The sequence below is a fragment of the Falco punctatus genome, assembly GCF_963210335.1.
Source record: "Falco punctatus genome assembly, chromosome: 1".
Classification (NCBI taxonomy): Eukaryota; Metazoa; Chordata; class Aves; order Falconiformes; family Falconidae; genus Falco; species Falco punctatus.
In genome coordinates, this window is record NC_137580.1 from 93,865,542 (window position 1) to 93,879,891 (window position 14,350).

Genomic DNA, 14,350 nt, shown 5'->3' on the forward strand with positions numbered 1-14,350 from the left:
GTGGTGCAGGACTGCAGTGCACAGCTGTGGTGCACAGCTGCGGTGCGTGGCTGGGGTGCAGTGCGTGGCTGGGGTGCATGGCTGGGGTGCAGGACTGCAGTGCACAGCTGTGGTGCACAGGTGTGGTGCATGGCTGCAGTGCATGACAGTGCACAGCTGCAGTGCATGACTGGGGTGCATGGCTGTGGTGCATGATGGCAGTGCACAGCTGCGGTGCATGACTAGGGTGCAGGGCTGTGGTGCACGACTGGGGTGCATGATGGTGGTGCATAGCTGCTGTACATGACTGGGGTGCATGGCTGCGGTGCACGACTGGGGTGCATGACGGCGATGCACGGCTGCAATGTGCACAGCTGCGGTGTGCACAACTGCGGTGCACGGCTGCGGTGCCGGGCGCACAGCGCAGGCCGGGGCCTCTGCTCCACTGGAGGGCACCACACACCACGCAATGCGGGGCCGGCCCGCAGGCAGCGCGAGCCCCGGGGGTCCTGCCCCACGGCGGGGCAGCTGTGGGGCAGGGGGGGGCCGGGCGGGTGTCAAACCCAGGGGCTGCCACTGCGCTGGGCACCCTCCCCCGTGTCCCTGTGCACGCCTCACCCCATCCTCAGCTGGGGAGCAGCCTGGGGGACATGGGGCCGCAGGATGCTGTGCTTGGCCCGCTCCTGCCTGGATGTCTTTGCGGTGCCCGGCTGTGGGGCAGGGAGTGGGGCTGGGGGTTGGGGCCTGGGTGCTGCCTGGCAGGTGCAGGGTGAGCTCCCGGCAAGATGGGCAGCAGGAGAGGCAGCACTGCCTCGGCAGGCTCCTCCCATCCCTCCCCATCTCATCCCATCCCACCCCATCCTATCCCATCCCATCCTCTCCCTATCCCATCCCATTCTCATCCCATTCCACCCCACCATCCCATTCCCATCCCACCCCACTCCCATCCCCATCCCACCCCGTTCCCATCCCCCCACACCCATTCCATCCCCATCCCACCCATTCTCACCTTTGTGCCATCCCATCCCATCCCATTTTACCTCTAACCGTGACACTCCTTTTCCGCTCATCTCCCTTCACAGCCACCTCCCATGGTGTAGTCGCCTCTTTGCAGCTGGATGCTGTGTAGGTTTGAGGGACCGATTTGGGTGGCACCGGTGGCACGATGGCACAGTGCTGTGGTGGCAGGGACCCTGGCCAGGGCCCTGCAGGCAGCCCAGCTCACTAAGCAAATGATAGAGCAGAAAAGGAGACACTTCATCTTCAAACTTGATTACTCGCCGTTAGCTTTAACTGCACTGTCTCCGTTTAAATGTGATTTACATATATCTCTCATATTGTGGTTTAAGTATTTCCCCAGGGTGAGGGAATGAATAAGTTTCATTATCACTACTTAGGAGAGGCTGAGGTTTCAGCTCTCAGCTCATGCTGCATAATCGCGTGAGGAGCTGAGCCAGTTCCCTCTTTCACCCCAACTGTTATTTAAAAATAATAAACTTTGCTTTTGGCCAGCCAGGCCCCCTGGGTACAGGGCAGCCAGCCCTGGCTGGGCAGTATTGAGGGCCGGGGGACCCCCAACACAGGGCTCGGCCACCCGGTGTGCCAAAGGTGGGCTCTGGGCTGTGGCTGCCTCCGGCTACAGCGCTGGAGATGCAATTTTCCAGCGTAATTGGAAATAAACCCTATTTTTCCCTTCCTGTGCAAATTCTATAGTGTCCCGAAGCTGAGGGGCTGCACGTGAGAGGGGTTTAAAGTGGTTGGGGTGCAGGAACAGTGGGCATCACTGTGCCCCAGCACCCTGCACCGTCAGGCTGGACCCCGTCATGGCTGGGTGACAATGGGGACACCCAGGCACAGGGTGCCTCTGCTGCGTTCAGGGCTGCAGGGCTTGTGTTTGGCCCTTCTATGCCCTGCAAAGCCCAGAGCTATTGCACCCTCTGCCTTCAGGCATGACCACAGAGGTGGGGGGGGCACCCTGGGGGCCGACAGGCTGGGGGTGCTTGGGCACAGCCACCATCCCACCCCTTCCCGTGCTGCCCTGCCAGCGATGACAAACCCAACAAAGGAAAGAGAAAAGCACTTGTCATCCAGAATGCGGAGCGCAGAAGCAAATTTATTTTTAGATAAATCTAAAGCTTAATTTGTGAAGCTAATATCAATCAAAATGAGAAATGGGTTTTTTTAAGTCCTTTTGCAGCCATGCAATTTATACTGCCTGTCTCTTCTCACTCTCAAACAGCAAAGGCGGCCGCTAAGTTTAACATCAGCCTCGTGCACACCTGCCTTATAAATTATTATTATTGTCATTGTTGTTGTTGTTATTATTATTATTATTTATTTATTATTATTATTATTATTTGCAGACCAAAAATGGCATCATTGCCCTGGGTGAGTTCCTGCAGCACTGGTGGGTGCTGTGCCCTGCCGGGGTGTGGGAGGGCTATGGGTGGCAGTGGCTTTGCCCTAGGTGCTGGGATGCATTTCAGGAGTCCCTGCCCCATCTCCAACCGGTGTCTGCACGCATTTTGGGTCCCCACGGACTCACCTGTGCCCACCAGAGCAGCAGTCCTGGCTGGAGGCAAGCACCTGCCAAGGAGGGACCCATTTATTTTGCATTAGACATTTGAAGTCTTCCTGCGCGCAGTGCAATCCTCCTCCAAGAAGCAGCTATCCGAGGGGAGAATTAACCTGCTGAATAATAAAACCCCCGCGCACCTCCTAATGAAATGTAATGACTTTGAGACCTGCAAGATGGATCGCACCGTCGCTCCCAGCTGCTCGCCCTGATTTATGGTGATGTGGGCAATATGATGGAGGCACCGCTAATGACTCCCCCGCTCCGAGGGGCACTGGTAACGGAGCAAAGTTTTTCCTGGGGCCCCTGGCAAGGCTCCTCGCATCAGGTAGCCCTGACCATGGTAGGGTCCTGCCTTTGGTAGCCCCCAGTGTAGGGGGAGCCCCATGGAGGGGATGCAGCCAGCACTGCTGCCCCGTGCCCAGCACAGAGGGACGCATCAGCACCGCTGTGCTTTAGCCTCACATTTCTTTTGATGTGGCATCTTTTTAATGACAAAGATCTAAGCAAATGCCTTCCTTCAGCCGGTCTAATTTTAATGTGCAGGCAGGCAATGGCACACCACCCCCTCACACACACAATAACATTAACCTCTGTGAAAATTTCCTTTTGTCCCAATTTCTCTTTGTTCCCTGGATCGGCTGTCACGCCGCTCGCTGTCGGTGACGGAGTGGTCCCCTCCCGGCATGCCGTAAATATCAGCAGAACCACAAGCGCCACGGTTATGGTAAGAGAGCAAACAAGACAAATGGAGCCGTGCTCCCCGGCTGCAGCCACGGCCACAGGGCAGCTCGGTGCGCGTGGCTACACGGCTGTGTCCTCATCCCTGTCCCTATACACATCCCTGTCCCCACCCCTGATCCTGTCACCATTCCTGTCCCAAATCCCCATTCCTGTTCCTGTCCCCATCCCTATCCCTGTCTTTATACCCATCCCCATCCCTATTCCTGTCCTTGTCCCCTTCCATGTCCCTGTCCCCATCCCCATCCTTGTTCCTGCCCTCGTATCCATCCCCATCTCTGTCCCTGATCCTATCCCTGTTCCCATCCTTGTCCTCATCCCTGCTCCCGACCCCATCCCCATTCCTGTCCTTGTCCCCATCCCCATCATCCCCATCCTTGTCCTCATCCCTGCTCCCGACCCCATCCCCATTCTTGTCCTTGTCCCCATCCCCATCATCCCCATCCTCATCCCTGTTCCTGTCCTCTTCCCCATCCCCATCCCTGCCCCATCCCCATCCCCAGCAGGGCTGGGGGGAGCAGCTAAAGCAGCCCCCTGCCTGTGTCCTCGCAGCCTTGTTGGGGGTCACAAGCAGCCATGGGCAGGGGTGTGAGTGGGCAGCCAAGCCCCCGCTGCCCTCAGCCCCCTCCCCGGCTGGGATAATGGCATGCCATATGTCACCACCGTGGGACATGGAGGCCGGGGAGCTATTTGGGATTTAATACTATTATCCTAATGCAACCGGCTTATTGTTTGGGTTGGGAAGCTGCTGCCAGTGCAGAGCAGGGTGGTGGTCTGGGTTAGGGGACAGCAGTTCCCCCCCACCCAAGCTAGACCAGGGCCACTGGAGAGCTCCCATCCTGCCCCAGCACCAGGAGCCCTCCTGCTGGGAGGAAACTTGGTGGCAAACTTGCCACCGGTAATGGATGGCAGGGGAGATGCCAGCACCGCACCGCTGGCGGCAGCGGGTCCCGGGATGGGACTGGTACCCAGCTCCCAGCGCCCATCACCCGGGCCTTGGGGTGAGCATCCTGCGGGTGCACGCGGGGCCGCAGCCCTAATCCCTGGGGATTTGGCCCACGTGCGCCCACCTTGCCTGGCCGCCCTTTGGGTGCGAGGCAGAGCCTGGCGCCTGGGCCGGATTAATGGCTCAGTGTCATTAGCAGGTTATTTATAGGTGCTCCTCCGTGCCCTAAAAATCTGCCAGACAAAGGCGGGGAGCTGGGGGAGGTCCCGGCTCTGGCGAAGGAGGGGAGCCACAGCGAAGCAAAGAGACTGCAGAGCACATGTCCAGCGATATCCTGGTTTTACTTTGGGAAAAACACCATCCGGACACACGGCTTGCGGGTTTTGTGTGTGGTTTTTTTTTTTTTTTTTTTTCCATTTGTTTTCTCTCATTTTTAAAACAATATAGTGCAGCCAGCACTTCTCACAGTAGAATATAATGGTCAATTTTAGTATAAAAAAAAAACATTCTCAGAGATTTGTAAATGCACTTAGTGCTTGAACAGGCCTTTCAGGGATACAGTACCTCTTTTCCGAGCACAATCACCTTGGGTTTCGTAGGGGTATTTTTCTTTTTTTTAACTTTTAAACATCAAAACACTTCGTATTTTGCGGTGCGGAGCCTTTTTTAAATGAATAAATCTATTAAACACATAATTACACATAGTGAATAACGGACCATAATGAGTATTTGGAACTGGTTTTCTTTTCTTTTAAAAAAAAAAAAAAAGAAAAAAAAAAAAAAAGAAGAGAGAAAAAAGGAGGTATGTGAGTGCCCCTGGTACCACGGTCGCCTCTAACCGAGAACCAAGGTAGAACTGACAGTATGGGGGGAAATAAAAGAACCTGGAAGTGTGAGACCTGGGGTGGTTCCCGGGGGTGCCGTGGGATGGGAGAGGGGCCGGGGGTCCCGATGGGTGCCCGGCACAGGGGCACCGAACCTCCCAGTTGAGTGGGAATAGGAGCTGGTGGCCAGCGCGGGGCCGGGAGAGAGGAGGAGGAGGAAGAGGGGCAGGAGGAGACTCTGTAGCAGCCAACACGTAGATGTACAGCCTAGTCAACTAAAAAAAAAAAAAATCAAAAAAAAAAAATCTGTTCAAGTTTTCAAGTGTTTTTCTTAAATAGCCTCCAGACTGTCCCCAATTATTAGCTTTAATCAAAGCAGTGCAAGTTACGGACTTCAGCTACAGGTCAGGCACGAGCTCCCTGCGGCCACCGCGCGCCGGCCGGCTGCCGGGCTGGGACCAGTTGCCAGAGATGCTCCGGCCAGCCACAGCACCGGGCTCTGCCCGCACGGGTCCGGCCAGGCACGCGGAGCCGAGCCTCCTCTCCCTGGATAGCAGCAACTCGTAGCAATTCCCTGTTCACATTCGTGGAGATAAAATGATTTCTGAGCTCTATAGACAAGCGGTCCTTCGTCCTCGGCTTCCAGTGGGTTGCGGGTGTATCCAGTCTGGGGACCCCGGTGAAATGCCAGTGTCCCGGGAGCCCTTTCGGCAGCAGACCCCGTGTCCCCCCTCCCCGTCCCCCCGCCCTCGCTGCCACGGTCCGGTACCCGCACGGTGCCGGAGGGGAGCACGGCTCGCGCCAAAGTCCTCGCCCTGGGTTTGGGAAAAGCAGCATCGGTTCCTTATCTGTAGACGGGCAAGCGGATGTGGGCGTGCTGGTGGTCCAAGAGCCTTGGCACAGACACGGTCTCGTAGCCCTTGCCCAGCATCTGCTCCTTGATGCAAGGCGGGTGGATGTCGTTGATGAGATACTCCAGGGACTGGAGGCTGCTGCTGAGGATGGAGGTATTGCAGAGCGTCTTGCTGGGCAGCCCCTCGGTGGGGGGCACCCCCAGCTCGCGGGGCCCGGCCCCCAGCTCCGGCGGGTTGTAACAGTCGCTGTTGGGGGTCACAAGGATGCTGTTCCAAGGGGGGGCGAAGTACTGCCCCACTGAGAAGTTGCCGTGCATGCAGTTCAAGGGGGATGAGCTCACCTTCTCGGCCGCACCACCCAGGGCGTAGGGGCGCGAGGCACCCGCACACGTCTCGGGGGACTTGCTGAGGGCCCCCCCGCCGCCACTGCCCCCGCTGTACATTCGCAGGTGCTGCTGCTGCTTCTGCTGCCAGACCAGGTAGTCCATGCCCTCGGGGTAGATGCCCGCCTTGGGTCCCAGGGCCACAGCCGGGTTGGAGCCCAGCGCCAGCTCAGCACCCTTGCGGCACTCTGGCAGGACGGCGCTGGCGTACGCGGTGGCGCCGGCGAAGGCGCCGTGCTTGGCCGGGCTGGGGTTGGTGGCCACCACGGCCGGGCAGCCCGGCTGGGCGCCCTGCGCCTGGCACTGCTGATTGATCTGGTAGATGATACTCTGGATGGAGGGCAGGTTGGACGGCGGCAGGGCCAGGCTCCTGCCCGCCAGCGGCAGCACGGAGGCCGCCACCGTCACATTGGGGGGTACGGGGCCCTCCAGCTGCTTCTGGCCACCGTGGTAGCTCAGCTGCCCGGCACAGGAGGGACCTTGAGCTAAAGTGCTTGACGCGGGGTAGGGAGCGACACCGACCTGGGCGGGCGAGAGCTTAGTCCGCTTCCCCTCCGAGTTCTTCACCACGCTTTTACCGGAGGCTTTGACGATGGCCAGGAGGCCCTGGTAGCCGCCGGCGTGCAGGGGATAGGGGCTGTAGCGCTGCCCTGTGGTGTCGTAGCCATTGACCGTCCGGTTAAGGTGCTTGTGCTGGGGGACCCTGATGTTGGTGGGGAAGATCTTGATGGTCAGTGGGCTGTTGGCCACCTTCTGTGCGTAGGCGTCCAGCTCGGCGGGGCTGGGGTAGCGCGGGGAATGCATGGGTGCCGCCGTCTCGCCTGTGGGAGCAAAGCATAGGGTGAAGCCAGTGCTGCTGGAGGAGGGGGACCCATTGCCACAGCAACCCATCACCCCAGCACCCATCGCTCCAGCATCCATTGCCCCAGCATCCACCTCCCCAGCATCCATCGCCCCCCACCCCAGCTCCCACCTGCTCCCGGCAGAAAGCAGGTCATGGCACCAACCTGCCCCCTCCCGCTGCCAGAGTCACTTGTAAGTGGCCTAAAATAAACTCGGTGTGGAGAATGGAAATGTCACTTTACCCAACGGGGGAATCTTTCTCCAAGATTGGATTTAAACTACATTATACAAGCAATTTCATGGGTGCTTTGCGCTGCTACGAGAACCTCACCAAAAATGGAAAAGCATTGCATTTACCAGCCATAAATCAGCAGTTCCTATAATGAGCACAAAAATGTCACTTTTATGCAATTTTACAGATGAACAAAACTGGTGAAATTAACTGTGGTAACCTACTGGAGTCAGCAAAAGCCACTGCAGGAAAAAAAATTATATATGTATATATTTTTGTTCCTTTCAAACTCTTTCCTGAGCAAGTTTCTGCCATTCTGGTGTGAAAACTCATTTGTCGTACCCATTATACTTTCATTTGGAGTTTATCTTGAGTATCCAATGAGCCACCAACTGTGAAAATGATTAAATCTACAAAATCTATCTAATAGATGGAATAAATTAGGTGTTTAAAATCTCCACACACACAGAGGCACATGCATGCACACAGTGGCACAGGGGGGATGATGTTTGCTCTGGAGCCGGTCCCAAAACTCCCTGCCCTGCCAGGGGATGTCTGCAGCACCCCAGGAATGCCAGACCCAGTGCCTGCCCGGAGCCAGGTTTTGCAAGGGAGAGATGGTCAAATAGGGGGGTTTGGGGGCTGGCAGCCCCCCACCAAGAAGCCCCAGCCCTCCCAGGGACCCTTCCCCTGCTGCCAGGTGTCCCCCGTTGGGGACACTGGAGAGTACTTTGCTCTGGATGCCACTGGGACCAGTGATTCCTGATACCACCGTATGCTGGGTGGCAAAGTCACCACGGAAGAGTTGTGCCATCGGGTGCATTCAGCACATCTAAAGATGTTACATTGGTCTGCAAAGCCTGTCTCAGTCCTGCTCCTGGTGATGCTCTGGCACGGCGCCCGCGGCTGCCTGCATGCGTGGGGATGCCCGGACAAACTGTTCAACCCAGGATTCAGGGGGAGGTTGGGGCACTGGCAGCTGCAGGACTCCACGTCCCGCCCCCCCGGGCAGCAGTGTGGTGTTTGGGGAGATGCAGGAGGGAGGCTGTGGCCGCTCTCCATCCTCTGAGCGGTGCAGCAGTAATTTAACAGGCAGAACGGCAGAGCGTTCACCAGCCATTCCTCCCATTAAGCTAATGTTATGGGCTTTTTACAGGTGTCTTAAATAGACATTGTTATTAACGAGTATATTAAGCCAATTAAAACCAGGGCCTTTGAGTAGGATTTAATGTAGCTGCCGGGAGACAGGAGGCATGGCAGCAGCAGCTCCCTACGGCAGGACACGTGCAGGCACGTGGTGCCCCTGGCTGTGCTGCCAGCCCCAGCAGGCACATCCCGGCCATCGACCATCCAACCTCCGTAAAGCTCCCGAGCTTGGGTGGCACCTGCGGAGCAGCCAGCGAGCTGCACGGGTGCACACTGGGTGCTGCTGGGCACAGGCACCCCCTGAGCCAGCGGGCACAGGGGGCTGCGAGCGGGACCCCTCCTGCCCGGTGGCATGGCACACCATCCAGCACCACGAGCCATGCACATCTGCATTCCCCTTCATGCCAGCACCGCTGTCCTTGGAGGTGGCAGCATCGCAAATACTCAATTAACATGACACTAATTAGCTGGTGACACTTGCAGAATCCCTAATGAGCCCATTCTACAGAAACACTCCTTCCTAAGCAAAAATATTACAGAAAAAAAAGGGGTCATTGCTGGAGGGAGGGAGGCGGCATTGCCCACAGGCACCGCGGCTCCCCAGCCTGAGTCACCGAAGCCCTGTCCCCAAGCACTGATGCTGAGGGTGGCACTTTTGGGATGACCCCGTGCACGGGCAGAGCCGCCTGCCCGGCTGGGCTGAGCTTGGCCAAGAGCATCCCACCCACCAGGCCTGGTGCCGACATGACACGTGCCCGGGGAGCACCGTGGCCGACCACGAGCCAGCCGGGGGCAGGGAGGGGCAGGAGCTGCCTTTGTCACCTCTTTGCGCCAGCTGGGTTAGATGTGACAAGCCACCAGTTCAGTGTGTTGTCACATCTCAGGGTGACGCACCAAACCCCTGCCAGGAAAATTACAGAGCGACCGATCTGTATCCCGTCGGCTCCCGGCACGCTGGTGGCTGCGTGGCTCCGCCGCTCCCCCTCTCCGCAGTAATTACTGCTTTCTAACGGGCTGTAATTACTGCGAGATGCAAACTCTCCTGAACCACCGCCGCCGTCACCCGTCAGGCGCAGGCAGCCCTGACACCAGTCCTTTGCTGCCAGGTTCGCCCCCCTCCTCTTAAACTTGAACTATCCAAGCTGTCGGGCCAGGGCTGGGGGAGATGTGCCACGGACACCCCAGCACACGGGTGGCTCAGCCGGGCTTGCCACCTCGAGCAGCCCCAGCTCTCATCACCCCTAAACCAAATCCAGCTGCCGGCAGCGTGACAGCCCAGGCACAGGCACCCATCAACAGCCGCTTCTCCCAGAAGATGATTCTCTGGCTCCTGGCTCCCTCCCTCGCTGGCATTCCCACGGGATGCGGCCGGCACAGCCCCAGCTCTGAGCTCCCCCTCCCTCCCTGACCTGCTCTATTTTTCCAGCCTGCACTCAATAACAGCTAAATAATTGAATCTGCTCAGCAGCCAAAGATTTGGTTTGAATTTTATTGGAATTTTAAATTGTTTTGTTTCTTCAGTATTTTATTACTGTAAATGGAAAATGCATCGCCCGCAGTAATAATCCGATGGCTTTTTATATTACTCCGAGCTTCTGCTCAAAGCATTATTGGAAAGCCAGGCAGAAACGAGAAGCCATTAGAATGGCAGCACAGGCTTATAAGATTACGCCTCCAGCTAAACAACTTTTTACTTTAGCAAATTGGCCACCAAACCCGGTTCGAGACACAGATGTAAATCCCAGACCCCACTGCTGGCGTGATCCGGAATAAATATCTGTTTATGGGTTGGGGAGCTCCAGCCCTGCTGTGCCTGGAGCAGCCAGGTCTGTGCAAAATGTCTGATGGGGGTGGGGGCTGCTGGGCAAGGGGCAGGTGGGGAACAGAGGTGCCCTGAGAAACCTCCACAAAAGCCCCCCGTGGCATACACACCTGCTGCCAGCATCCCTTGCATCCCCCACATCCTTGCATCCCCTGCATCCCCGCATCTGCCGCATCCCCACATCTGCTGCATCCCCTGCATCTCTGCATCCCTGCAGCCCCCGCACCTCCGTATCCCCACATCTGCTGCATCCCCTGCATTCCTGCAACCCCCACATCCCCTGCATCCCTTAATTTCCTGCATCCGCCACATCCCTGCATCCGCTGCATCCCCCACATGCCCACATCCGCTGCATCCTCCGTACCCCTGCATCCCTGCATCCGCTGCATTCCCCACACCCCTACTTCATCCCTGGCATCCCTCAGGACCCCTGTGCCGTGCCTGGCTGCAGCCACAGCCCACAAGGGCTGGGAAAGAAGGAAAAATGGGGAGAAAGGAGGGGAGGGAAGCCAACCAGAGCCATCCTTACAGCAGGAGAGATCAGGGCTAACCGGAGACCGCCGATCCGGGGCTTGTGGCCAGCACGAACCCACAACAGTCCCCAATTACCCTCAGCTCGGGCTCCTCTGGGACACAATGGGCACCGGCAAAGCCCAGCTGCCGGGCCCCTAATTAACCCTGATTTTAACTGTACACTTTTAAAGGCACTAAAGCGGTTACAAAGTGGAGAACAAGGCAGGGTTAATAGCGCAGACCTAAATTGCAGGCCCGCGGGGCCTGGGCCCCATAGAAATAATAGACTTGTCTGGGCTGCTCAGCTGTCAGTCAGGCGAACAATTCGGCACCCGAGGAGCTCACAAGAGCGGCAGCATCGGGGCTCTGGCAATCAGTGTCTGCTCGGTTAAAGCAGTTGTGGGATCAAAGTGGAGCCAGGAAAGATCCTCAGCACCAGAAGCGATGCTCAGCGCTGGGATGGCCATCATCAGGAAGGATGCCTGATAATGGGAAGGATGCTTGACACTGGGAAGGGTGTTCTGGGCCACGAAGGATGCTCTGGACCAGGAAGGATGCTGGGCACCAGGAAGGACGCTTGGCACCTGGAACGATATTCGTGACCAGGAAGGATGCTCGGTACTAGGAAAGATGCTGGGCACCAGGAAAGATGCTCATACCAGGAAAGATGTTTGGTACTAGGAAGGATGCTCAGTACTAGGAAGGATGCTGGGTACCAGGAAGGATGCTCAGTACCAGGAAGGATATTCGTGACCAAGAAGGATGCTTAGTACTACAAAAGATGCTGGGCACCAGGAAGGATGCTCAGTACCAGCAAGGATATTCATGACCAGGAAGGATGTTCGGTACTAGGAAGGATGCTCATCACTGGGAAGGATGCTGGGCACCAGGAAGGATCCTCGGTATCAGGAAGGATATTCATGACCAGAAAGGATGTTTGGTACTAGGAAGGACGCTCATCACTGGGAAGGATGCTGGGCACCAGGAAAGATCCTCGGTATCAGGAAGGATATTCCTGACCAGGATGGATGCTTAGTACTAGGAAAGATGCTCAGTACTGGGAAGGATGCTTGGTAGCAGGAAGGATGCTCCAGACCAGGAAGGATGCTCAGCACCAGGAAGGATGCTGCTCCCACAGCCCAGCTGCCTGGGGTGTCCCCTGGCCTGGTGTTGGCAGCAGTGTCCCTGGCAGGGCCCCCTCTTCCTGGAGGAGGGCAAGCACATGCACTGGCAATTTATAGCTTTAATTTTCAGGCCAGACACTGCAGGAGACACTGTGCTCCCCGGGGCAGTTGCCCTGCTCTGGAAGGGGATGGCAAGCAGGACATTGGGGTGCCAGTGGCCGGGGAGTACACCCTGGGGATCAGTGCCAGCAGCACCACAACCCTGAGCAAGGACTCAACTGGGACAAGCTGAGCGGGGATGTGGTGACAACATGTAGCACCTCACTGGTTAACAGCCAGCATGAAAGACATGCCCTGCCTCCCTCCCTCCCTGCCCTCCATTCCTTTGCTTCTCTTGGAGATAAGATGGGACAAACCTTATTTTTACACATCGAAAGCACTAAAATATTTTGCAACAAATGAAAGAAGTAATCTCGGCAGTAAATCTTTATAGAGCTGCTGAAGGTGAAGCTGCGGCGAGAAGCTACCTGGTGCCTCGCTCTCCCACCATCCAAAAGAAAAACGCTTTTTGCCCGCTTTTTGCCCCCTTTTCAGACCAGAGCAGAGCTGCTGCTGCTGGGGCTGCCACGCCACATTCCCGGGCAAACCGTGGGCACGTCCCTGTTGCTCAGCCTCAGCCAGCTGTAGGGCACCCCCACCTTGGGGGTAACACCATCCCGGGGAGGGCGAGATGGCAAGAGCTGCCCAGTGGGACCAGCCTGGCGCTGGGGATCCGGCTGGGCTGTGCCGGGATCCCTGGAGCGGCAGGCTGCTTCCTGCTGCCAGCACAGCCAAGCCAACGCCAGCTCCTCCTGCCTGTGCCGCAGTGTGCTGAGCAGGGTGTCCTGCGCCTGGGCACGGGCACGGCTGGGCACCGCGGCTGGGCTCAGGTGTGCCCAGGGGGGGTTGCCAGGGATGCTCGGCAGGCTGCAGCAGCCAGCACATTCACCCTGGGAAAGGCCATTTCCCGGGGGTCACCCTGCCCTGCCCCGAGCATCCTGCCCCCCCTCCTCATCCTCACCCTCCATCCCCATCCTGCCTTGCCCCTCTTAAAGGAAAGTGCTGGTGTTGCCAGCACTGAGCTCCCGTTTGGCTCCTGCTCTGCCTCCCCAAGCCTGTGGGGCAAAAGGGCAGCAATTAGGCAGGAGTTTTAATTTACGCAGGGGCAGGAGGGGCTGGGAAGGGGAGCGATGCTGAGAGCGTCGGGCAGAGGCAGGAGGAGACACCGGGGACCTGAGCAGCCGCTCAGTGATTGGTGTGCCAATGGCTCTTATTAAACAATAATAACGCCGCAGCCTCCAAATGAATTAAACTCTGCAAGAGCTGAGTGCTTATCCCCTGGCTTTGGGACCAGGTTCCCTCTTCCCCTCGCAGCAAGGAGATCCCAATGTCTTTGAAGCTTCAAAAAGTGTCAAAAATCCCCTTTTTCTCTGCCTGCAATACTGGGAGCAGATTTTGGAAGAGCTAAAGCCTAAATATTTGCAAAACACTTGGAGGAAACCTCAATATTTGGAAAACACTTGGAAGAAACCTCAATATTTAGAAAACATTTGGAAGAAAACAAACAAAATCTGGTATATTTCATGAATCAATTAAGTCCTTGAAGTACGGGTCCCAGCCCCAGGCGGCAAAGCTGGCTGGGCAGGAACCGGCTGCCCCGGTCCCCCAGGCTGCAGCTCCAGGCAGGACCCCCCTGCCCACCCCGTGGGGCCAGAGGGCAGCGCCTGCCTGCATGGCACAGCCGGGGCCAGGCAGCAGGGTGCTGCAGCCGGTGACACCCTGCTGAGAGCAGGAAAAACCTCAGGGGGTCCTAGGTGGAGCTGGGGGGGTCACTGGGGGATGCTGTCCCAAGCATCACCCAGACCCAGGGTGACCCATGGGCAGGCACGGGGATGTGTGGCCCCCAGCCCTGGGGAGAGCAGTCACGGGTCCCATACATCCCCTGAGCTGGTTTTGGGGTGCAGGTGGGGAGAGGGGGGGGCTGGTGCTGCCCCCCCCCGGCGCCACTCGCTCTGCGCCAGGCAGGTTGGGCTGCTGTCACATTGCACCGGCTTTCCCACCCTGTGAAGTGCGGTGGTTTCTATGGTGACGGTGTCCCCAGGATGGGTGGCGCAGAGGCCACGGCATCTCGGTGGATACAGCGGGGGACCCATGCACCAGTGCGGTCCCCAGCCCCCCATAAGCACAGCCCTGGCAGGGAGAGTGCCCCCCATGACCAGCACCCTCAGCATCACCGCGGCTGCCCCCCAAAAGGTGGCTGCAGAGCCCCCCATTGCAGGACCAGTGGAGCCAGGACAAAAGCATCCTCCAGCAGAGCATCCTTGGCATG

At 57.6% G+C, this 14,350-nt stretch overlaps 1 protein-coding gene across 4 annotated transcripts in view; it reads right to left on the minus strand.

The window, feature by feature from the left end:
* Positions 1-4,996: 4,996 nt before the first annotated feature.
* The window catches only part of FAM222A (family with sequence similarity 222 member A), a 38,792-nt gene continuing 29,438 nt past the window's right edge, over positions 4,997-14,350 (minus strand). For all 4 annotated transcript variants that reach the window (XM_080373759.1, XM_080373761.1, XM_080373760.1 and 1 more), the window contains one exon: positions 4,997-7,123. In XM_080373759.1, coding sequence (XP_080229885.1) covers positions 5,910-7,123 — 1,214 coding nt within the window. In that variant the 3' untranslated portion in view covers positions 4,997-5,909. The remainder of the gene's footprint in view (positions 7,124-14,350) is intronic.